A 25,240-nucleotide genomic window follows, 5' to 3' on the forward strand; every position below is an offset into this window, starting at 1 on the left:
CAGGGAAGGAGAACTCACCACCTCCCGAGGAAGCCTGTTCCACTGAGGAACCGCTCTGACAGTTAGAAAATTCTTCCTAATGTCTAGACGGAAACTCTTTTAATTTAATTTCAACCCGTTGGTTCTGGTCCGACCTTCTGGGGCAACAGAGAACAACTCGACTCCATTCTCTATATGACAACCCAAGTTGAAGATGGTTATCCTATCCCCTCTCAGTCTTCTCCTCTTCCGGCTAAACATTCCTAGCTCCTGCAAACTTTCCTCATAGGACTTGGTCTCCAGACCCCTCACCATCTGTGTTGCCCTCCTCTGGACACGTTCCAGCTTGTCTACATCCTTCTTAAATTGTGGTGCCCAAAACTGGACACAATACTCTAGGTGAGGTCTGACCAGAGCAGAGTAAAGTGATACCATCACTTTTTTCATTATTCAAGTGTGTGTGGGGGGGAGTGTTACTGCAAGGAAAGGGCCCCTTAGGATTGGGCCCTCCCGTCTTTCCCCCTCAATTTCAGCAGATTCCCCTCCTAATCACAGCCCCCGTTTGCCCATGTTCCCCAAGAAACCCCTGCTGGTTGGCCGCAACCTTCATAGCATCAGAGGCTTTAGCGGGCCAGAGCTCCCTTGGTCAGATTACTATTTATTAACTTCATTTCTAGTCCACCTTTCCCACTGAAGCTCCAAGCAGATTGTGCAAGTTGGAAACAGGGCAGTGAGCCAATGATGTAGTAAAACTGCACAACAACATGAGAAAATCAACCGCCGAAACACAAAACAAAGCAGTAAGGAACACACAACATACTCAGGGAAGGCAGGTCTGTCAATAGAAACCAGCCATGGTGATGCAAGGGAACCTCCACATCCAGAGACTGTCAACCTCTGAATCCCAGTGCCCGGCGGCAACATCAGGGAAAGGTCTCAGCCTCTGTGCCCTGTGGTTGACCCTCCAGAGGAACTGGCTGGCCTCTGTGAGAGTCAGGATGCTGGACTAGATGGACCACTGGTCTGATCCAGCAGGGCTCTTCTGATGTTCTTATGTTTCTTATGTTCTTAACAATCCCCTAAACTGGATTAAAAATAGGAAAAAACAGTGCAACAGTATGTAATATATACCATAAATTAAGCAATAAAAGCTTCCTAACATTTCTCAGATGCATTTCCCTTCCTGGACCCTGCAAAGGTTCCTGCCACAATGAATGTGCTGGCCTTCAAGGTGCCCCAAGTAACTGTGTTGTTTGTGCATCTCTGTTCTCCCCGTGGTTCATTCCTCCCGAGGGCTCCTGAGTTGTCTGGGGAGAGCATCTCTTGTTCCCATCCCTGAACAGCTCTGGCAAAAAATTGGTAAATTTGTTTCTTTACCAGTTAGCAGACACACCCAGTTGAGCCTGGCTTTGTGTGGCTAGAAACGGCAACCGTGATAAAAGAGTGCCTCAAAACCCCAACACCTAAATCCTCTGAGCATTTTCAGAGCCACGGCCCCGTCTGCAAAATCGCAGCTCTCTCATCTTGCGAAATGAGCATAAAACTATTCCAGGACTTGCGAGGTTTTGTTTGTGTGTGTGTGTGTGTGTGAAGTACCGTTAACTGGGACACTGTTGGAGAAGCAAGTTGTTTCAGAGCAAAATGGAGCCAATTGATGTTCGGGTGGGGAAGAGAGCGGCCCAGGCTGTTTCAGACCTTTCAAGCCATTCTTGGGGAGCAGGAAAATCCCGGGCCCATTCCCACCTCTCCTGGCTGCCTTCCCGGGGTTGTCAGCCTCCAGGAAGGGCCCGGGAGATCTCCCAGAATTACAGCTGATCGCCAGACTACAGAGTACATTGCTGATACTCTCAAAATATCAAACTTCAGGAGCTGCACATTTGCCTGAGGGGCCTTCCCTTCCATTATCCATCAAATCAGTGTTTTGATCCCTGTCTCTCATGCTGAACCTAGTCACCTTGTGGACCGATAGACCCAGAGAATGGGATCTGGTTGAGATAGAGGGCATTCATCTGCGGACTGGAGAACAAGTTTGCAAAAAATGTGACCCCCCCTCCAAATGGAGGGGTGTTAAATCCCCCCCCCCCAAAATCGGGGAATATTGTCTGTCCTTCCACAGATAGTGTAAGCCTACTGTGAGCAGAGAGGAGGGAGAGGAGCCGGAGGAGTGGAAGCTGCAGCTCACCCCCTGCATCTCCAAGGACTTGCTGCCTGTCCATTTCATTGAACAAATGCAGGGCACTTTTTGCATTTTGAAATTGAACGGGGAAACAATCTGCGCTCGAGTCAGTGTTACATAGTTAGGGAGCAGAGGGTTTGGGGTGGGTGCCAAAGAGGAGCAAAGATCCGAAGGACGAGAGAGAGGCAGCTTGTGGAGGAGAACCTTTGCTGTACTCATGAACACATGAAGCTGCCTTAAATGGAACCAGACCCTCGGTCCATCAACGTCAGTCTTGTCTACTCAGACCAGCAGTGGCTCTCCAGGGTCTCAGGCAGAGGTCTTTCGCATCACCTACTTGCCTAGTCCGTTTAACTGGAGATGCCAGAGATTGAACCTGGGACCTTCTGCATGCCAAGCAGATGCTCTACCACTGAGCCACTGTCCTTCCCCTACTCTCCACAGCTAGGTTTACCATCCTCCAGGTGGGGCCTGAAGATCTCCCAGAATTACAACTAATCTCCCGACGACATCAGTTCCCCTGGAGAAAATAGCTGCAGTAGAGGGTGGACTCAGGTGTTATAGAATCATAGAGTTGGAAGGGACCACCAGGTTCATCCAGTCCAACCCCCTACACAATGCAGGAAATTCATAACTACCTCACACACACACACACACACACACCGGTGACCCCTACTTCATACCCCAGTGAGATACCTTCCCAGACTCCACCTCTCAAATCTCCAGGGATTTCCCAATCTGGAGATGGCGATGCTGCCACTTGTCCACGCTGGCCCCTTTGGAGATCTGGTGTGATGGTCCTTGAAAGTCATGTAAACAAACCAAGCTGATCAAACTGCAGCTTGGATTCGTGGTGGGAATTGGGGGGGGGGGTTGCGTCTATACATCTCTTTACCTACAGCCGCAGGGAGTGTGTTGTAGGATCAGAACTCTTGCACAGGAGGGTCGTGTGTCTCTAAAACAGTCTCCGGGTTTCCCCTGTTTCTTGCCCCGCCCCCTCCACCAGTAAGTGCAAACTCATGACTGCAGCTTTCCCTCAAATATTAGAAACGGAGCCAAAAAAAATCCGAGTTTGCTGACAAGAAAGCCTTCATGTTAATGCCGCCGCCGAGGCAGCCAGAATGGGATTCCTTAGCCTCCACGTGAATATTAATTGGTTTTGCATAATGCTGCCTAGGAAGCCGTGCGCGCCCTCCGGGATTCACTTGGGGACCCAGGCGGACCGAATCCGGATCCTTTTCCCAGCTGGGAGGTTAGGCTGCCCGCCGGTCCTCTGGTTCGAATTCCCACTCCGCCGTGGAAACCTTCTGTGTGACCTTGGGCCAGGCACACACTCTCAGCCCTGATCCTGGCTAGCATTTGGGTGGGAGACCTCCAAGGAACACCAGGGACCTGACGTGGAGACAGGCAATGGCAAACCACCTCCGAAGGTCTCAGGCCCTGGAAACCCTGTGTTGTGTGTTAAGTGCCATCAAGTCGCTTCCTACTCATGGCGACCCTATGAATGAAAGTCCTCCAGAATGTCCTATCTTTGACAGCCTTGCTCAGATCTTGCAAATTGAAGGCTTTTGGCTTCCTTTATTGAGTCACTCCATCTCTTGTTGGGTCTTCCTCTTTTCCTGCTGCCCTCAACCTTTCCTAGCATGACTGTCTGGACGCCGTAAGTCAGCTGTGACTTGACGGCAAACACCCACACCCACAAATGAGTCACAAAGGTACTTGGACTTGGTTTTCATTGGTGGCTACCACTTGGTTAAGAGCAGCAAGGCCGGCAGCTGCACCCCCGCCCCCCCGCACTCTCTCACCCCTGCTGTGTGGCTTCTGCAAAGGCAGCTTGTGCCAGGTGGGGCCGGCTCCCCCCTGCTGTGCCCAGGGGAGTGAGAACTCAGCCGTTCAAGATTGGGCTGCCGTCTGGAAGGAAGCGACTCCCGCCAAAGTGACCTTGGTCCCCTCCCTTTCCTGCTATAAACAGTCAAAACCACCTTTCCCACCACCACCACCTTCCATGCTAAGCCCCTTTATTGCACATTGAAGCCGATGTCATGTGTTCCCTACCCTTTCCCCGTGGGGGGTGGGACCGGAGCTGGGCGTTGTATTTCTGGCTAAGTAAAATGGCAGCTGGGGCTCTGTCCTTAAATTGTTACGGCTGCTGTTGGAAGTGCCTGGGGGAAGAGCAGGATCCCTGTTCCCACTTTGAGGGGGACGCAGCGCGGGGGGCATTGCATAGGGTGGGCAAACGGCTCCACTGGCATCGCAAAAGGTTGGGGAGGGAAAGGAGAAAGGGCACTGAGCTGCCGTGCCCAAGGGTCGAAGCAGCGGAGGCTGGTGGGACTCCCTCGGAAATACGGGCACTCTTGTGGGCAAGGAGGGAATTGCCAGAAGGCTGCAAGGAAGGCATAAACACTGAGAGGCACCCCCCAGCCCTGAATGAGACTGACTGTGGCCCATCCGTCACTCAGGAGCGCTGCTGGATCCTGGCCTGCGGCTGGGCGCTGAGGCCTTCTCTGTGGCACACAGCACCGTTTGGCAGCGGCCACTGATATGCCAGTTACGGCCCTTACTCGAAAAGCATGATTGTGACCTGGCCACAGTGGACTGTGCTCCAGTCCCGTGCGCTCCACACGGTGCTTCTTTGGAAATCTGTCTGGAAACTTCAGCTGGTCCAAAATGTGGCAACCGGGCTACTTGTGGGGGGTTGCTATGCAAGGGAAGGCAATGGAAAACCACCTCTGCTCCTCTCTTATCTGGAACCCCCTGGGGATGGGGTCACCATGAGTTGGTTGCAACTTGACTGCACGTTCTTCTATCATAGAATCACAGAGTTGGAAGGGACCACCAGGGTCATCTAGTCCAACCCCCTGCACAATGCAGGAAATTCATAACTACCTCCCCCCTGCACTTACATTGAGCCCCTTCTCCATCCCCAGAAGATGACCAAGGTGCCCTCCCTCCCATGAACTGCCCAAGGTCATAGGATCAGCCTTGCTGACAGATGGCCATCTAGCCTCTGCTTAAAAACCTCCAGGGAAGGAGAGCCCACCACCTCCCGAGGAAGCCTGTTCCACCAAGGAACCCGCTCTGACTGTGAGAACATTCTTCCTAATGTCTAGATGGAAACTCTTTTGATTTACTTTCAACCTGTTGGTTCTGGTCCGACCTTCTGAAGCAACAGAAAAAAATCACAGTTTATTTTGTGAGGTGCCTCAAACAGGGCCTCCGGCACAGCGGCATAGACCCTTTTCTAAATCTATCTCCGGAGGTGCTACATTGGTCTTACCTTCTTTTGGTTAAGAACAGTGACTCATGCAGAAGCGTGGCAGGGCAGACTCTTCCAGCCTCTGGCTTGAGAGCAGCCCTTCAAGATCCATTTGGAGAACAGCAGGCAGCCTCTGCGTCTCTGAGGTTTGGGGGATTCTTCTCCAGCAGCTAATTCCGAAAGTGGAAGGGTGACTTGTCTGTGGTCAGTGGTGAAGGAAAGGTGACTGCCAGTGGAAGGAATTTGTCACCCAATTCCTAATTTCCCTGGTTAAAACTGCTCAAGGCAATTTCCCATGCAAAATTCAGTAAATAACACAGACTCCACTATTGAGAGTTCTCAATCCATAAAATGACTAAAATGATCAATGCAGGGAAGTGTTAATAGCAGCAGCACTGAAAACTAATAATGGGGATGACACAGCTTGCTAAAGGGCTAAACCTGGTACTGGAACTTGGGGCCTGGTGAACATACAGGGGAAGGAGAAAAGAGCAAGAGTCCAGTAGCACCTTAAAGACTAACAAAATTTCTGGTAGGGTAGGAGCTTTCGTGAGCCACAGCTCATTTTCTTCAGATAGGGGAAGAAGATGAAGAGTTGGTTTTCACATGCCGACTTTCTCTCCCACTTAAGGGAGAATCAAACCGGCTTACAATCACCTTCCCTTCCCTACAACAGACACCCTGTGAGGTGGGTGGGGCTGAGAGAGCTGTGACTGGCCCAAGGTCACCCAGCTGGCTTCGTGTGTAGGAGTGGGGGAACAAATCTAGTTCACCAGATTAGCCTCCGCCGCTCATGTGGAGGAGTGGGGAATCGAACCCGGTTCTCCAGATCAGAGTCCACCACTCCAAACCACCACTCTTAACCACTATACCATGCTGGGAATGGAGTTCCTCAGACAAGGGACCACCACCAGAAGGGTCCCAAACCTTGCGGCCATCTGCCTCTCCTCTGCAGGGTAGGGCAGCACAAAGCAGGGCCTGAGCAAATTTCACCATCCTTAGCCGACATCTCACTAGATGTCCTTAGCAAGAGGCTACATCTCAGCTTTTGCCCCACTTCCACCTGTAGGAATACTGGCCTGCCTCACAGGGTTGTTGTATGGGCTTTGGCTATAGTGTATGCAGACAGCACTGAACACTCTGAATTGCCAGTATAAGTACTGAGCTTTTCATTGAACAGCCTGCGGTCATTTTGTGACTAGCAAAATACACCATGTGATAGTGCCTCTGTACGTGCACCCAACACTCCCCCCCCAAGTTATCCCCCTGGAGTGAAGCTGGCTTGTCAAGGTGCCGGCTGATGGGCAGGTTTGTATTTCGCTGGGTCTTGCTGTGATTTAAAGTATATGTGAAAAGCATTAAAAGAGGAAAGAGCCACCCCCGCCCCACCAGCGCTCTGGGCTTTCTGGAGGATTTGACCAGCTAGTTGCCGGGCATGCTATGCCCAACCCACTTCCTCTCCCTGCCCAGTCCGAGGGAGTCCCATGCCAAGCCTTCAGGAGCTTAGACAAAGTCATGGGGCAGGAGAGGTCCCATCAAGCCTCTGAGGCCACATAACTCATAGAATCATAGAGTTGGAAGGGACCACCAGGGTCATCTAGTCCAACACTCTGCACAGTGCAGGACTTTCACAACCACCTCTCCCCCCCACAACCCCAGTGACCCCTACTCCATGCCCAGAAGATGGCCAAGATGCTCTCCCTCTCATGATCTGCCTAAGGTCACAGAATCAGCATTGCTGACAGATGGCCATCTAGCCTCTGCTTAAAAACCTCCAGAGAAGGAGAGCCCACCACCTCCCGAGAAAGCCTGTTCCACCAAGGAACCCGCTCTGACTGTGAGAAAATTCTAACTGTTCTAATTGTTAGAAAATTCTAACCGCTTTGTTAGAAAACTCAGTGGAACGGCTTTGTTTAGAGGCAGTCTACCTCCGATGTTGGACTGAAACAACAGGGTAAGGCTGTGCCCTACTCATGGTCTTCCTAGAGGCGTCTAGCCAGCCAGGCTGAAATAATGCAGGTATTTATGGTACTTTGCACTGGCTCCACTTTTCACATCTTTGTTTGTTTGTTTTGCTGTCAAGTTACAGCTGACCTATGGCAGCCCCTTATGGGGTTTTCCAGGCAAGAGATGTTCAGAGGTGTTTTGCCATTGCCTGCCTCTGTGTAGCAACCCTAGACTTCCTGGGTGATTTCCCGTCCCATGCTAACCCGGGTTGCCCCTGCTTAGCTGCTGAGATCTGATGAGATGGGGCTAGCCTGGGCTATCCGGGTCAGGGCTGACATCCGCATCCATGTTCTGAGCTTTTTAGAACATGTTCTGGAAAGCTTGGAGCCCTGCAGTTACAAGGCATGAAAAATGCGGAAGGGAAGAGGGCCTGCTGTATGTGTGAGGAGCCTATTTTGATGGAAAGGTGGCATCGAAACTTAATAAACATACGTGTGGGCAGGAGAGCTTTTTGCTCTGTCAGAAGGGTGCATTGCTCCTGATCCACACAGAAACGGCAGATGCACACCAGACAGATCTTTGGAGCTTTGCAGAAGGCCTGCTGGACCATTGATGGAAGAAAAGATCCATGACCGAGCCAGGATTGGGGCCAGGCCACGCGTACGCCTGGCGTGGTGAATGGGCCCCTTCCCGACCCCTCCAAATTGTTCTGTCATTTGAGAAACTCTCCTTGGGAACGTGGAGGTCTTGGGCACCGTTTCCACTCCATCCTCAAAGCGCTGTGGCTTCCTTTCATCTTCCCTGCTGGGGCTGCAGCTGTGAAAACATTATCCACAAACGCAAAAGAATCAAGAAAAGCAAGGGGGGGAGGAGGAATTGCTCTCAGAGAGTGGGTGGAATCTGGAGCAGCTTCAGCTTGACAAAAACAACTGTTTTCAGGATCAAAAGTTGCATTAGGCAATCCGAAGGGCCTCGAGAGAAAAGGGGTGCCATTTGGGGGCTTTTATTCATTGATATTGCGGGATAATTAACATTCCGGCTTTCCATCAGCGTTCCACTTTGCTGCCAACGTTGTAATGTCCTATAAACCAGGCAGCCCTCCCTGGAGGCCGGAAGAGGCGAGTATTTCTCAAGGAGATGTGAACAGAGAGGGAGACCTGGGAGTCGGGCCGCCCCGTGGGAAGGCCTGGCTGGGATCCTCACGCGCAGCCGCCTCGCACAGGGAAGCTTTGTGGTGGGTTGTGGCCCTGGGCTCCTGCCAGCTTTGCCTTTAGCTTCTACAGAAAACGTACAGCTGTTCCTCGTGTGCTGAAGTGTATTCAGATGTCTTCCCTCCCATCCGTGTGTGTTTCTCGCTGTAGACAGCTGTTGGGGAAATTGGTTTTTTTCTGCTTTGGGGTTAGGAAGTAGTTTTCCTTCAGGCCAGATTGGCCAGGGGTCCTGGAGGGGGATTTTTTTTGGCCACTCTTTGGGCAGAGCCCCTATGTAGTTCTGCTCCTAGAATCCAAGCCAGGAGGTCAGAGAGAATTCCAGCTGGGCTTTCATGTGAGTCCCCTACAGCAGACGAACGGGAATCTTGCGGCATTTCAAAGGCAGGTTTTATTCCCGCAGCCCCTTTCTTCAGAGGCCGGGAGAGGAGACTCCTGCTGCGCATTCGCTTGCTCTCTTTCCCTTGCTCAAAGGGCCCCTCCCTTGCATCAAAAGCCGCGGCTCTCAGAGGTAGAGTTGAGCAATCAATTGTTTTGTCACAAAAAAATGTTCACCTGCCCCACCAACCATATTCAGGGTATTAAATTTTTGACTGCTCCCTGACAGGCTGACCACCGTTGACCAATTAACTGCTGACCTTTTGGTTGGAAACTTGGAACGGGGCCAAGAAGCCCCTCTCCTAAGCTGGCTTTGGAGCAAAGAGAGCAGATGCCCCGTGCGAGAGTGAGACAGAGAGAAAGAGAGGCAGCCGTGTGCTTGGCAAGACTGGCTTCTCCTTCAGTGCGTCTCTGCATGATGGTTGTGCTGTCCTCGCTCAATGAGTTGGGCAGATCCAAAGGTCTGGAAAAACAGGAATCCTGACCTGTCTGCCTTGCAGGGTTGTTGGAGGGGTGTGTGATATTGTCACAATGGAGGAGAACACAAACTCACAGCCATGTTGAAATGACTGAATTAGTCTCTAAAGGTAAGGGGCACATTATATGCCAATACACATAGGGAACCTCCAACAGAGGATGTAATTTTGAATGAAACTGTGGTGGGAGGGAAGGAAGGACAAAAGGAAACATTTCTTGAGGCAGTGAGTTATTAAACTGTGGAATTCACTGCCAGAAGAAGTAGTGATGAACAGAAAGTTTTCAAAGAGGGTTAGACAGATTCATTGAGAGGTCTATCAGTGGCTTCTTGCCGTGGTAACTAAAGGGAACCTCCACATTCAGAGGCAGTATACCTCTGAATCCCTGTGCCAGGAGGAAACATCAGGGGAAGGGAGCCTCCATGCCCTGTGGCTGACCCTCCAGAGGAACTGGCTGGCCACTGTGTGAGACGAGATGCTGGACTGGATGGACTCTCACCGGTCTGATCCAGCAGGGTTCTTCCGGTATTCTTACGAAGAGGGTGCCAAACCTCTTCCCCACAGGCCATTTTTCATCCTCCAAACCCCCTCCTAAGCTGCTTTTCCCTCCGCAGGGTCCCTGGTGCATGCTTGAGAGGGTGAATTCAAGAGACCAAACGCTGACCGTCTCCTAACGGGGCTCTCTCTTCCCGCCCACTTGCTGGCCCGTGCCCCCAGTCCACTCCACTGCTGCTGCTGGAGAAGGTCAGCAACCAAACGTTGCCAACCAGATTCAGCCTTATCTGTTCAAGAACAGCCCTCTAGGCCTTGAACTCTTCAAAATGCAGGTGGGAGAATCACAGGACTTGATGCTCCTCCGTGTGAAAACCACCCACAACCACCACGTCAGCCACAGCTAGAACCAGGTAGTCATTTGGGGGGACGTGGTTTCCGGAGCTTCCCTGATGGAGCCCTGTTTACTCTGAAATCAAGGGGAGGCACTGAGGACCAACTTAGACGTGACTTCTGCAAGGAGCACCTCATGGCAAAAACAAGACAGCAGCGACTGGGGAGAACGGCATTTCCCTGAGCATGCAAGAAAGGGCCTCGAGGGCCAAAACACTGACGCAACCTTTCCTGCCCTCTCTTTCATGAACTGCCCAAGTTCATAGAATCAGCACTGCTGACAGATGGCCATCTAGCCTCTACTTTAAAACCTCCAGGGAAGGAGCGTGCCGCTCACCACCTCCCGAGGAAGCCTGTTCCACTGAGGAACCGCCCTGACTGTTAGAAATTTCTTCCTAATGAGTCCAGCTGCTCATGAAGCCAAGGAGATCCTTCACGGGACCTCCAAGGGAACAAGCCAGCTTTTCTTAAACAACGTGCTCACCTGATGGACCTCCAGGCATGTGCGCCGTAATTGGGATCCATGGCCTTTGAGGCGGCTCTGCTGCAAATGTTCCACCCGGAGGGTAGCCGAATTTCTCCTGGGATCGTAAACCAAAGACCTTGTTCTCTTAAAGAGGGAGGGAAGGTGGATGTTGGGGCTTGATTGACTGCAGGGGAAAAGGCATTTTAAATAGAGTCAGCTTCCAAGCAGTCTCTACCCATTTGTTACATTTCATTGCAAAGGGTGACCTTTGCATCAAGGGCTTTAAAACACACATGGGGAGTCTTTGCATCCTGTTCCTTGTGATGGCGCATTTTGCGCTGCTCACACAACCCCTGGGCCTGAGGCAGTGTGATGTTTCTCATTCCTTCTGGCATTGTCTTTGAATTTTGTGTTCCCAGTCTAACTGCATTGTTTGTTGGACATCCTATGCTGTTTGATTACAGTTTTTCTCTCTCTCTTTCTTTACTCTAGCCGTGTTCACGTGTTACGATGAATGCACTTACAATCCATGTACAGTGTACACTGGATGGTTATTTCTTTATTTAGGTTATTTATAGCCCACCTTTCCCACTCAGACTCAAGGCCGATTGTGTAGTGGTAAATCAAGCACCATCAACAGGGTGATGAACGGTCCAATAGGGTTTGGGCTATAGAAATCTGAAAACAAGCAGAAATCTCAAACAGAGCTGAAATAAATAAGGAGCTTTTAAACATGATACGTTAAGTGGTGTAGAAACGACCTGGTGGTGTAGGCCACAGTCCTTGTCCCTTGACCAATGCAACTTTAATTACAGCGCAGTCCTATTTATCTGGGCAAAAAGCACTCTTGAATAAATCCGTTTTGCATCGTTTGCGGGAAGCCCAGAGCGTGGGAGCCTTTCTAACCTCATTGGGGAGGCCACTCCATAAGGTGGGGGCTACCACAAAGCATGCAGGAGTGTGGGCGGTTATCATTTTTGCCCATTTGCAGGATGGTACCTGCAGAAATGTGCCTTGACTCATTCTCACATTACATTCAGCACACGCACAACTGAACATGTGATTGAAACCGCACCTTTATCCAGGTACCAGTCCCTGGTTTCCTTTGTAAAGTGAATTCGCATCAGCTCTTTTGTACAAATGGGTGTATGTCATGCACATACTGGTTGTACATGCACTCACTGTAACCTGTGAACAGAGCCAGCGTGGTGTAGTGGTTAAGAGCGGTGGTTTGGAGCGGTGGACTCTGGAGAACTGGGTTTGATTCCCCACTCCTCCACATGAGCAGCGGAGGCTAATCGGGTGAACTGGATTTGTTTCTCCGCCCCTACACACAACGCCAGCTGGGCTAGTCACCGCTCTCTCAGCCCCACCTACCTCACAAGGTGTCTGTTGTGGGAAGGGGAAGGAGATTGTAAGCCGGTTTGAGTCTCCCTTAAGTGGTAGAGGAAATCAGCATGTAAAAACCAACTCCTCTTCCTCCTCCTCTTCTTCTTCTTCCTGTAATCCGCCTGCAGCCTCAGTGAGAAAGGCAGGCTATAAAGAAATAAATAAAATGCAGATTATGTGGTGGGCACGGCTCTGTCTCTGAGGGGCTGGCTCTTCTCACAGAAGAAGGTCAGAGGCTGGGCGCCAGCAGGCATCCCAGGGGCTGCCAGAGACTCCCCTCCTGGAGTGCTGGACAGCAAAAGGCCCTGGATCTGAATCTGCCCCCCCCCCTGAAGCTCATTCATGCCTTCCCTCCCAGAGACCAGCCGTTTGTTTTACCTGCATCGTCTGTAGCAAGAATCACATGGGGTGGGGTGGAGATTGGCCATGGGCAGAAGCACTGCGAGGCAGAATCAGTGCAGTTTCTGCCCCCCGCCCCAGTCTGGAAAGAGGCTGGCACGTGGGCAGTGCTTGTAGCTGCTCATTAGCAGAGCTGCAGTGGAGGAGATGGGATCACAGCGTTTCATTGATTCATCTATGCAACGAATGAAGGAAAGCATCTTTCTGAGAGGAGGCTTTCCTCGAAGCAAATGTGGGGCTTTCAGAGGCCATTGATGCATGGCTGTTTCCTCATGGTCACCCCGTTGACTACTTCGGGGCTTTGCTTTGAGTATGCTTGCCTTTTCCAGCCTTCAGAGGTCGTCTTGCTCTCCCCGTGCGTTTTGCCCGCGTTTTCTGGATTTGTGTTTAGCCAGCATCCAGAAAACACCGGGAGGGGGGATGTGTGTGGGGGTGGGAGCAAGGTGACCTCTGACGATCAGAAAATGCATTCATAATCAAAGCAAAGCCCCAAAATAGTTGGGGGGGGGGACCGTGAGGAAACAGCGGTGTATAAATGGCCAGTGTGTGCTCTCCAGACAGTCTCTTCCACCCATCTTTCCAGATGTGTTACCTCGTTCTCCATATCTTTGATGCTCTTCTCAGTCTCTCCCTGACTGAGCATAGAGGAAGGAAGGAAGGAAGTTCGGCGAGCAGATGCAGGGATCTCAGGGAGACCACCAAGGCTGAACAGTGAGAAGCGAGGGGGCCAGGATAACTGGCAGAGGCTTGAACCATTGCAGATCCATGCCCATTTCCATGCTCAATGGTTTGAATAAGAACCATGAAATTAACGGATTCAATGTTTTCCTTCCACTGACAACCCTGTGCAAATATTTTGGTCGAGAAACAAGAGAGCTGCATTGATCCATAGTGGGAAATGGGAGAAAAATATCTAAAGTTACTGCAAAAAAATTGATTTTATTTTGAGAAAAAGGTTTGATATATTTTGAGCTCTTGTTCCCCCAGAAAATGTATTATTGTGCAAAAACGGACTGCTCTGCGTTAAGATGGAGAAATTGCTCCCATTTGGTCTTTTGTCCAATGCATTCTGTGCCGTGCGTACACCATTCAAAATTTAAAATTAAAGGGAAACATTTGGTATTGTGTTCATAAAGCACAGGAGCCCATTGTAGGAGAAGGCAGCAGGAACAAGCTGTCCACCTTAATGCCTGTGTTAGTAGTTTTGTTTCCCAGAACTTGGGTGGGGGGAGCTGTACTGCTTGAAACACATTTGGGGGCAACGGCGGCCTTCTTGCAGACCTTGAGATATCCCTCTGGTTTTCCACTATTTTTGGGGTCCCCTTTGGGGAGAAAGGCAGGGTACAAATGAAGTACATAAATTAGATCAAAAGAGTTTCCATCTAGACATTAGGGAGAACTTTCTAACAGTTAGAGCGGTGCCTCAGTGGAACAGGCTTCCTCGGGAGGTGGTGGGCTCTCCTTTCCTGGAGGCTTTTAAGCAGAGGCTAGATGGCCATCTGTCAGCAGTGCTGATTCTATGACCTTAGGCAGATGATGAGAGGGAGGGGCTCTTGACCATCTCCTGGGCATGGAGTAAGGGGTCACTGGGTGTGTGTGGGGGGAGGTAGTTGTGGATTTCCTGCATTGTGAAGGGGTTGGACTAGATGACCCTGGTGGTCCCTTCCAACTCTATGATTCTATAACTTTTTTGAGGGAGAAAGTTTGTCCTTCGTTGATTGTCTTGCTGCCTTTAAACAAAGACGTTTGCATGCCTTGCTCTGGGTTTCTCTGCAGTCCCAGCCAAACTGCATTATTTATTTACTAACCATCTTTCCCGTTCGATTCAGATGTTATCATGTCCTGTAATCTGCTCACGGATTGCCTGATCATGATCATATTTTGTAATCCATTTACTGAGTGATTGAAAAGTTTTTATCGTCCTTGCAATCTGCCTTGGATCCAAGTGAAAAGGGAAGGCTCTAAATGAAAAGAAATGTCTCTAAATGAAAATGATTTTTGTTCTATTTTTCTCTCCCTCTCCCTGCAGGACATTTTCACACCAGAGTGCAAATTTAAGGAGTCCGTCTTCGAAAACTACTACGTTATATATTCCTCTACGCTGTACCGGCAGCAGGAATCCGGGAGAGCTTGGTTCTTGGGACTCAATAAGGAAGGGCAGATCATGAAGGGGAACCGGGTGAAAAAGACCAAACCATCCTCACATTTTGTACCCAAACCCATAGAAGGTAGGAGGAGTTCCAAAGGTCTTTCTCTGCATGGTGGGGTGGGAGGAGGGGGCATGATTTGGAATGGATTTGGGGAGGGCCTGTGCAAAGGTGAGCGTGCTCGAGATTCGTGAGTGCATGGCTGGGCTCACTTGCTCAAGCTGTCTGAAGCTCATTTGCTCTGCAGGCCCTTCTGGTGTTGTTCGGAGCATATGATTGTAAGGGGCAGATCTAGGGAGGATCCTGCTTGGAGAGAGGAAGGCACGTGTCGCTACACATGTCTGGTCCCATACAGCCCTGGATGTCATCATTCAAAAGTGTGCCTTAGGGAAAGGAATGTTAGTTACCCCAGTATTATCAGGAGTATTAATTGCATCAGCACTCATTTCCTTAGACATGGGCAGGGAACGGCCTCTGCCCAAGACCTGAAGGAGCCACGCTGGGCTGATTTGGTGTGGGGCTGCTTTGCATGTTGCATGCAAAAGGGTCCTGAGTCAGCCCCCTTCCTCTCCCCTTAAAAGGGAACTCCAGGCGCCGGTGGAGGAGGAAACCCCGGCTCGGTGCCTGAGAGAGCCTCTCTCAGGCGAGCAGGACCGATGTTCTCACACACTGGGAGGCAGAATCCTATGCTTCCATCCTTTCCTCTGGGGTTCCTCTTTAGACCTGCAAAGACCTTAGATGGCTCTCCCTCGCCTGCCTCCCGTTGCAAACTCTGCAGCTGTTTTTGCAGGCAAGACTATGCAATGCAGGATTTGTTGTGTGTGTGTGTGGGGGGGGGGGAATTGGTGTGTAAGAGTTCATTTTGGGCCAGTTCTTCTCTCTCAGAATCTCCTGTTCCACTGAGTTCTTGTGGAAGGGGGGGGGATAAACCCAGGACAGTCCCAGCCATATAAGTCCTGCCTGCCCTCCTTGCAGGGGAAATGGTGTGACTGAACCCATCTGCTGCTGTTGTGCATTTGAGGATGACTCCAGAGGTGCCACAGTCAGTCCAAGCACGCTGGGCTGTCCCTCTTGGGTGAACGACCAAGAGAGCAGAGCCCAGCTCTGTAGACTTCAGAAAAGCAGTTCTCTGAAAAGCCAGAAACCAGAGGATGTCCGGTGGACGGGCTTTCAGAGGAGATGTTGCTTTCCCCATGGGATGCTTACAGAGCAGCCCGTCCTGTCTTTGGTTGCAGCCCTGGCTGACTCGGTTGGAGTCTCTCCCTGTCCCTCAAAGAGGCGGTACTGATGTACCCAGAAGGCCTACAGGAGTGGGATTCATTTTCCAAACACTATTCGTTAGCTTGGATTTAGAAGGAAAAGCAGCAGTTCAGTATGCAGGGGCAGGGCTGTAGCTCAGTGGAAGAGCATTTGCCTGGCATGCTGAAGATGGGTTCAATCCCCGGCATCTCCAGTCTAAAGGGATCAGGTAATGTGGAAGACGTTTCTCCACCTGCGACCCTGGACAGCCACTCCCAGTTTGAGTAGACAAGATGGACCAAAGGTCTGATTCAGTATAAAGCAGCTTCGTGTGTGTGTGTATTGAGGGGAGGGGGGGCTTAAATTAGGTATTGAAACAGGCAGGATAGGTGCCAGACACTTTGACGCCGCAAGTGGCTACACAGCCCAGTCTGAGATCTGCTCCCCAGAGGGTGGAGTCTGATCTGGAGAACCGCGTTTGATCCCCCACTCCTCCACATGAGCGGCGGATGCTAATCTGGTGGACCGGGTTTGTTTCCCCACTCCTACACATGAAGCCAGCTGGGGGACCTTGGGCTAGTCACAAGTTCTGTGTCTGAGTTCAGTTCAAGGGGCTGGTGGTGGCCTTTAAAACCCTTTACCACCTTGGCACCCAGATCGCAAGGGCAGTCTCTTTCTCCATTGCCCTGTGCACCAGTTATGAACCTCCGGCTGCCATGTGATGGCTCCCCCCACTTAGGGGGCCTTCCTGACATCAACCAGAGCTTGGGCCTTTGCACTGTGACCCCCCCACCCCACACACACATTCCCTGGAGAGGTGAGCGCAGCCTCCGTGCAGGAGACCTTCGGGAGGTGCCATAAGGCTTTTGTGGGTTCTTCTTTTATGTGGCTTTAATGTGTAGGGTTCTAATTATTACTTTTGAGTTGCACTGAGCTGAGAGGAAAGGTGGGGCACATCTATTTGGACATAAGGTTTAATCCTGGGCCTGAGCATGCCTCCCCCGGATAGTGGCAGTAGCAGCGGGCTGCCTGCAGGTGGGCGTTGCGAGGGCCGGACCACGGCTGCTGCCAGGTGCTCAGGCCAGGTTTGTACAGGAAGAGGTCTTTTATGTGGGTCACGAAGGGCCACGAATAATCACAACTGGCTCCAGGGTGGGCTGGGGTTGGGGGCTTCCCGCTGTGTGGCCGGCTCCAGCTGTGGGGTTGCAGAACTCTGGCAAACAAACTGGAAAAGGGAGATGCTTTGGAGTGTGAAGCCCGCCCACCTGGTCCTACAGAGTCCTTGAAAGGCCTGCAGTCTGTACCATTTGGCCTCCAGCTTAGAACGCTCAGCAGCATGAAAACCAATTGATGGTTAAAACGGACTGATGGATGAGGAGGGGCTGCTGTCACATTCTTAATTTAGCTTTCCATCGAAGCATTCTAGCAACTCACTTCAAAGAAACAGAGCTGTGTTTTCACTCAGAGTGTGGAAGGGGGGGAGGGAGGGGACAAGGGACATGTAAGTTATATGTCCTGTCTCATGCCCCCCCCCAATCTGCCTCCAGACCATGATGCGTCTTAACAGGGAGAATGGGAGAAGGGCGTCTTAGCAGAGAAACAAGGAAGACAAAGAACCCCTCTGTTCAGCCAGCACCAGCCCACGCTGGACTGTGTGTGCATCTTGGGGCAAAAAAAGTGATGCATATTGGGGCAAAAAATCCCAACTTCACATATACACTGTTGGGATCTGTGCTGGCAGTGACAGACCAAGAAAGGGATCTTGGGGTGGTAGTGGATAGCTCAATGAAGATGTCAACCCAGTGTGGGGCTGCTTTGAAAAAGGCAAATTCCTTGCTGGCCATAATCAGACAAGGAATAGAGAATAAAACTTCTGCTATCATATTGCCCTTGGACAAATCTATGGTGAGACCACACTTGGAATACTGTGTACAGTTCCGGTAACCACACCTCAAAAAGGATATTGCAGAGCTTGAGAAGGTGCAGAAAAGAGCAACCAAAATGATTAGGGGACTAGAGCAACTGTCCTATGGGGAGCGGTTAAGACGCTTAGGGCTCTCTCAGCCCCACCTACCTCATGGGGTGTCTGTTGTGGGGAGGGGAAGGGAAGGTGACTGTAAGCCGGTTTGATTCTGCCTTAAGTGGTAGAGAAAGTCAGCATATAAAAACCAACTCTTCTTCCCGTGCAAGATTGCAACAGTTTTTTTGGGGGGTGGGGGAGGTCTGTCAGATGATGCAGTGTCTGTGGCCCAGCAAGAGATCCTGGCGTGCCCCTCTCAGATCATGCCCTCTTTATTGGGGAAAAAAAAACCTCCCTCAAAAATCATGCCAGCCAGCCAGCTGGGCCATGGGGAAAGGGCATCTAGACGGATCACTTTGTCCATCTGGTCAGTTTGTTGATTTCTCTGGCCGTCAAGCCAGATTTCTTGCTTGGCTTATTTTAGCTGTAAAAACAGCATACAATGTCAGCCACGTGAATCCTGGTGCCAGGACATTTCCTCGGGGCTGATCCAAACTGCAGTCTAGGGCACGGGTTTTGCAGTGTTCCTGCTTTGGGTTGAGCAGGGCCAGCGCCCGAAGGAGGACGACACACTGGTGGCCGCGAGCAAATTATTGATTGTTCTTCTTAATGGGGACTACCAATCATGACCTCGTAACCACAAGGGACAAAATCTTTTTCGAAGACATTTGCACAAATAGGATAGCCGAGAAGGTGATATGTTGGATCTTCAGTTTCTCCAGATTCCCATTCGAGTATCGACCTTTGAGGGCAGCAACGTCAATCCTTCTTAGAGTAGAAGCATTTCTCAAATCAATAGTTTTCCAAACGAGAATGCAGCTTCCAAACACAGGGTGCCAGGGGGCATACTTTGGTGCTGGCGGTGAAATTTGTGTCCTTCTGGACAAGGAACATTTCTTGCCCTTATCTAAAGAGGAGTTTTGCTGTTGGAGCCCCGGAGCCACATGAAATACAAAGATATCTTAGTCAAGAGGAACCCAGAGAGAAGAAAACAGCAGGCAGAAGCCCTCTGAGCGCAGGGCTAAAAGCGTAGTCAAGATGGTCTTGTGCTTCAATTGTGAAGGCAATAGTAAAACACATTTTTTAAAAAAAAAACTATTTCAGTTTCTCTCCCTCCATTTGATCCAGAGGCTGCTTTTGCATAAAATAATCTAATTAAACCGTTCATACTGTTCTCTGCAAAGCCCCAATGAACCACAAAGAGAGAAAGGAGGCCGCATCACCATATGCCCAGACCACGTTTAACGTTCTGATGCTCTGTACAGAATCGCAGGCTGGCAGAGCGAAAGCGAGATGTGCGGAGATGCAGTTGTACCTCGGAGGGCTGAGTCACACAGCCATCGATGGCGCAGAGGCCGTAGGAGAGGCGTGCACACGGTTGCTCCCCGCTGCCATAGCTGAAAGCCCCCCCAAACCCCAGAGAGAGGCGGTGAGCCCCACATTCTCCTGAGCGCTGGGTCTGTCGAAGAGCCCTATGCAAACCTGGCCAGCTGCAGGGAGGAAGAGAGAACAAGAGGGAACATAGGTGTGCTTTGGACTGGCATGCCCAGCTGGGTTTCTGGAAGCCAGAGGAAAATGGCCTCCTGTCTCAGCGGCAAAAGACCGAGTCCTGCCTCTGCTCTGACCACACTGTCCTCTTTGCCCCTCTTGCAGGGGGATGGGGGCAGCATCTCTGTCACACACTGTGATCAATAGGCGGGTGCCCTCTCTGTCCACGAGCCAGCCACGAGGTCTCTCCAACAGCCTGGCAGACAGATGGCAGGGGGCAAACGGGCAACCTCTGGACAGCCTGCGAACAGCCCTGCATAAGCCCAACCTTGCTTGCATCCTCAAGGGCATCTTGTTCTGGGCTCCTTGACTGCCAGCCACAGTGGTAGGAAGTCTCCATCTTATGCAACTCCTGTGTTGGGGAATTCATCCCCAGATCTGTAGGATGTTAGAAAGAATTTTCTAACAGAACAGGCTTCCTCGGGAGGAACAGACTTCCTCAGGAGGTGGTGAGCTCTCCTTCCCTGGAGGTTTTTAAGAAGAGACTAGATGGCCATCTGTCAGCAATGCTGATTCTATGACCTTAAGCAGATGATGAGAGGGGGGCATCTTGGCCATCTTCTGGGCATGGAGTAGGGGTCACTGGGGGTGTGTGGGGGAGGTAGTTGTGAATTTTCTGCATTGTGCAGGGGGTTGGACTAGATGACCCTGGTGGTCCCTTCCAACTCTATGATTCTAGGTTCTCAGAAACAGGTTGCCTTTGAGAATCCCACAAGTCCTCTCTCTGCCTGCCGGCCTCGCAAACCTTCCTCTTGAACAGTCTGCCTTCCTTTGCCCCTCTGTGATTTTGCTGGTTCCTGTTTCCTCTTTGAGAATGAAGGGCATGGCTGGGGAGGGGACAGGGGACAGGCTGCCGTTGCCCTTTTGGGTGGGGGATGTCTTCCCATAGTCCAGCCACTTATTACTGACCCAGCACTCGGAATCTGCCAAGTGCTTTGCGGTCTTCCTTGTGTTCAGTCTCAAAACAACCCTGTAGGGTAGGAGACTATGTCCGAGGCAGGGTGACTTTCCCCTCCAAGCCCTGTTTCCAGACTGGTCTGGTAATCTGGCTTTGTGATGGGCAACTCAGTCTGCCATCTGTCGAGTCAGACCACTGGTCCATCTGGCTTCATAACATCTCGGACAGGCAGGGATTCACACCCAGAACCTCCCCCCCCCTCCAGTGTCGCAGAGAGGCTTTGGCTGCAGGTGCTGCAGACGGGGCAGCAGATGGGTGGGGGTGGGGGTGGGGGGTGCATAGCACAGAAGAATGGGGAAGAAAGCAGCCGGACAATGGGAGGGGATGATTTCAGTCTATTTTTAAACATGTTAAGAGTTCCCATGGCCAGCTGCGGTTTTGATAAAGGTGCCAAGCCAGAGGGCGCACGAAGGCTACCTTTGCAATTGAGACAGAACTCGTTTGTGTTCGGTGATCCGGCGTTCCTGCTGGCAGCAACAGACCGTTGAATTTGATCTTCTTTGCAAGGACCAACTGAATGGTCCACCTTAATTGGTCCTCCAGTGGATCTCGAACACATGAAGCTGTCTTCTACTGAATCAGACCCTTGGTCCATCAAAGTTAGTATTGTCTACTCAGACTGGCAGCAGCTCTCCAGGGTCTCAGGCAGAAAAGAGTCACATCAACTACTGCCGAATTCCTTAACTGGAGATGACAAGGGTTGAACCCCTACAGGGTCGCCATAAGTTGGTTGCAATTTGATGGCTCTTTACATGCACACATATGTTCAGGGGCCAATTTCTGAAAAGGTGCTGGAACTCAGATCCCCTTAGAAACCATACCTTGCCAGGCAGCATTTCCTCCCATGGGAGAAAGACACTCTGCATACGCTCTGAGTCATGCTAAAGTGACCAAGTATTTCTTTGCAGTGTGAGTCTGAATATACCTTAGTTGGGATCAAGAATGGATACTCCCAAGTTAAAATGGGCTAATAACCTTGTAGGGGGGAGTCACTTTTTACTGCCCTGTGTGGCTTGGCTCACTTACTAGATACACCTGTAAGGTTTGCTCAGCTTTTCCATGGACCAAGTCCTATGAGGAAAGGTTGAAGGGGATGGGTATGTTTAGTCTGGAGAGGAGAAGACTGAGAGGTGATATGAGAACTATCTTCAAGTACTTGAAGGGCTGTCATATGGAGGATGGTGCTGAGTTGTTTTCTGTTGCCCCAGAAGGTCAGACCAGAACCAATGAAATTGGATCAAAAGAGTTTCCATCTAGACACTAGGAAGAACTTTCTAACAGTTAAGAGAGGTTCCTCAGTGGAACAGGCTTCCTCGGGAGGTGGTAAGCTCTCCTTCCCTGGAGGTTTTTAAGCAGAGGCTAGATGGGCATCTGTCAGCAATGCTGATTCTGTGACCTTAGGCAGATCACGAGAGGGAGGGCACCTTGGCCCTCTTCTGGGTGTGGAGTATGGGTCACTGGGGGTATGTGGGGGGGAGGTAGTGCTGTGGAGCCCAGGCAGGATGGTTCTGCTGCAGTCGTCTTGTTTGGGGGCTTCCTAGAGGAACCTGGTTGGCCACTGTGTGAACAGACTGCTGGACTGGATGGGCCTTGGTCTGATCCAGCCGGGCTTTTCTTATGTTCTTATGTAGTTGTGAATTTCTTGCATTGTTCAGGGGGTTGGACTAGATGACCCTGGTGGTCCCTTCCAACTCTATGATTCTATGATTCTATGGATCAATCCATTGTCTTGACCAGACCGTGGAGCTCCTCTGTGTTCCTCTTCTTTGCTTTTGTGCAAGGGGTTGGACTAAATGACTCTGGGTGTACCTTCCAACTCTTATGTTTGTTTCCTCTGTCTGGCAGCAGCTCTCCCAGGTATCAGGCAAGGATCACCCTGAGCCCTGGTAGCCGGGAGATGCCAGGGATGGAAATGGGGTTCTCTGTCTGCAAAGTTCTTTGTCCTGCATGGTGGAGGGGGGGCCTTGGTTCAGCTCTGGCCCACTCTTTCTCTGTGGCAGTTCTGTGGTCTTCCGGTTTAACGGCTGCCGCCCTTGTCTCTTTGCAGTGTGCATGTACAGAGAGCCTTCGCTGCATGAAATCGGAGAGAAGCAAGGACGTTCCAGGAAAAGCTCGGGGACGCCCACCATGAATGGAGGCAAAGTCGTCAACCAGGACTCCACATAGCTGAGAGGAGAGCTGCCCACCCCTGCATCCGACTTCTCCCCAGCCAGCCAGCCAGCCAGCCAAGCCCACCCGCCCACCACCCAGGGAACCCTCACGGAGACTGCAAGAAACTGACCAAGGCAGGAGCTTCCAGTAGCAGCTAAGATTCTGAACTCAACCCTTTCCTTTGTGTAGGATGAGAAGATCTTGCCTGTTGCGACGTTTTAGAGTACAACACACACAAACACATACACAAAGCGAAGGAGAGAAAGAAACCCACAACAAAGCCTATTTTCAATCAGGACTCCATTAACATTTTAAAAACAGCAAAACTGTTTGCTCTTGTGATCAAGGGGGGGGAAACTGTTCATCTCTGCATAAATAATAATTATAAAAATAATAAATTATAAATTATCTAACAGTTATAATAATAAAGGATACTAATAATAAAGGTGTTATCTTTAAAAAAAATAAAAAGAGATTTGCTTTTGGAGAATTGAACTCGGTTTGTGATGTGGCAGCAAGTGCGAACGCTGGTGGGAAGTGGGGGCGAGATGTTTCGCGTCATTAGTCATCATCATTTCCCGTAGGTGAGCTTTCTAAAACCAGAGCGCTCCGGTGACCCCTCTGGGTGCATGACGGGGAGCCTCGGTTTCCCGTCGTCTGTCCTGGCCTTCTCCACATGTGCTGCTGCTGCTGCTGAAGTCCTGCCCAGGCTTTAAAAGAGTATCTCAGGCAAAGGAGAGACCATGGTGGTTGGGGTCCTGTTCTTCCAGCCCTCCAGCTGCTTTAGAAGTTATCAGAAGCATTGGCTAGTCTCGCTGAAGGTCAAAAGGGTTTTTTTTTTAAACAGTTTGAGGTCCAAGTGGCATTAAGAACAGCAGAGTGAGCAAGTGGGCTGCCGCAGAGTCTCTGTTCCCCGCGTCATTGCTTTCTAAGCACCCACGGAGAAGCAGCGGTACCCGTGCTGATAAGCTGCTGCCATCTTGCACAGTTGTATAGTTTCCTGCTTATATCTGATGAAGGGAGCTTTGGCTCTCCCCCCCCCCCAAAAAAAAGCTAGTAGGGCCTGCAACAGGGGCCGCCTGCCATCACGCCCAGCCCCAAACCACTCTGTCTACACCAGAGGGTGCCTCTGCTGCTGCATGGCTGCAGGCCATTGTGGGGCTTATTTACGCCTCCAGGAATGAAAGCGGAGAGGCCAGTGGATGTCGTTGGCCCCTTTCTCCAGCAACTGTGGTTTCAGCCTCTGCCTCGGACAATTAAAATGTACCTCGTAGATTTATCACGGCCCAGGCTAGCCTGATCTCGTCAGATCTTGGAAGCTCGGCAGAGTTGGGCTCTTGAGTTGGGATGGGAGGCCATCAAGGAATACCAGGGTCACTGTGCAGAGGCAGGCAATGGCACACCGCCTCTGTTCCTCCCTTGCCTTGAAAACCCTGCTGGGTTGACGTAAGTCGGCTGCGACTGGACAGCACTTTACACACACACACATACACACAGAGTTTTATCAGCGTAGAAAAGAGTAAGCGTCCGGTAGCACCTTAAAGACTAACAAAATTTCTGGCAGGGTGTGAGCTTGTGTGAGTCACAGCTAAAGGGAGCTGTGACTCACGAAAGCTCGTACCCTGCCAGAAATTTTGTTAGTCTTTAAGGTGCTACCGGACGCTTGCTCTTTTCTACTGCTACAGACAGGCTAACGCGGCTACCCATCAAGTTTTATCAAAGGTTAGTGCTCAGAGGTGCGCACTTATGACCCACTGAAGATGCCATGCCACAGCTGTATGCTAAGTTGTGGCTTCCTCCCTCCCTCCCTGCAAAGAAATGTACCTGATCAGGGAAAGTGGAGAAGGGGAAACTGGGGAGACGGTTGCTAGAAAACCCCTCCCTGCTTTCATGAAGATGCCTCAGTGATGTAAGAACAACAGAAGAGCCCTGCTGGATCAGGGCAGGGAGGGTCCATCTAGTCCAGCACATTGCTTCACACAGTAGCCAACCGGTTCTTCTGGAGGGCCAGACAAACAGGCAGAGAGGCTGAGGCCCTTTCCTGATGCTGCCTCCTGGCACGGGAATTCAGAGGTTGGCTGCCTCTGGATATGGAGGTTTTCTTTGTTCACCATGGCTTAGTTGTCCTTTTTTTTTTTTTTTTTGTAAACTAAAAGACCGTCATGATAGGAAAAGTTGAGGGCAGCAGGAAAAGAGGAAGACCCAACAAGAGATGGATTGACTCAATAAAGGAAGCCACAGCCTTCAATTTGCAAGATCTGAGCAAGGCTGTCAAAGATAGGACATTTTGGAGGACTTTCATTCATAGGGTCGCCATGAGTCGGAAGCGACTTGACGGCACTTACACACAAACTAAAAAGTCCCAGATTCTTCAGCCTTTCCCTTATAGGAAAGGTACTCCAACCCCATTAACCATTCTGGTTTCCCTCTTCTGTTCTTTTTCCACCTCTGCAGTATCCTTGTTGAGATACGGTGTCCAGAACTGTACACGGTGTGCCAATTGAGGCCACAGCATAGCTTTATACAAGAGCATTACGATACTGGCTGCTCGGTTCTCAAACCCTTTCCTAATAACCCACAACATGGAGTTTGCCTTTTTCGCCACTGCCGCACACACA

The 25,240-nt window shown here is 50.8% G+C and overlaps 1 protein-coding gene across 1 annotated transcript in view; it reads left to right on the forward strand.

Annotated features, from left to right (window-relative positions):
- The window catches only part of FGF12 (fibroblast growth factor 12), an 81,728-nt gene extending 59,035 nt beyond the window's left edge, over positions 1-22,693 (forward strand). The window contains exons 4-5 of the mRNA XM_056849565.1: positions 14,589-14,787; positions 22,519-22,693. Of these exons, the coding sequence (XP_056705543.1) occupies positions 14,589-14,787; positions 22,519-22,637 (318 nt within the window). The 3' untranslated portion in view covers positions 22,638-22,693. The remainder of the gene's footprint in view (positions 1-14,588; positions 14,788-22,518) is intronic.
- The last annotated feature ends 2,547 nt before the right edge of the window (positions 22,694-25,240 follow it).

Source organism: Euleptes europaea, chromosome 5 (assembly GCF_029931775.1).
Source record: "Euleptes europaea isolate rEulEur1 chromosome 5, rEulEur1.hap1, whole genome shotgun sequence".
In the NCBI taxonomy this organism is placed as follows: Eukaryota; Metazoa; Chordata; class Lepidosauria; order Squamata; family Sphaerodactylidae; genus Euleptes; species Euleptes europaea.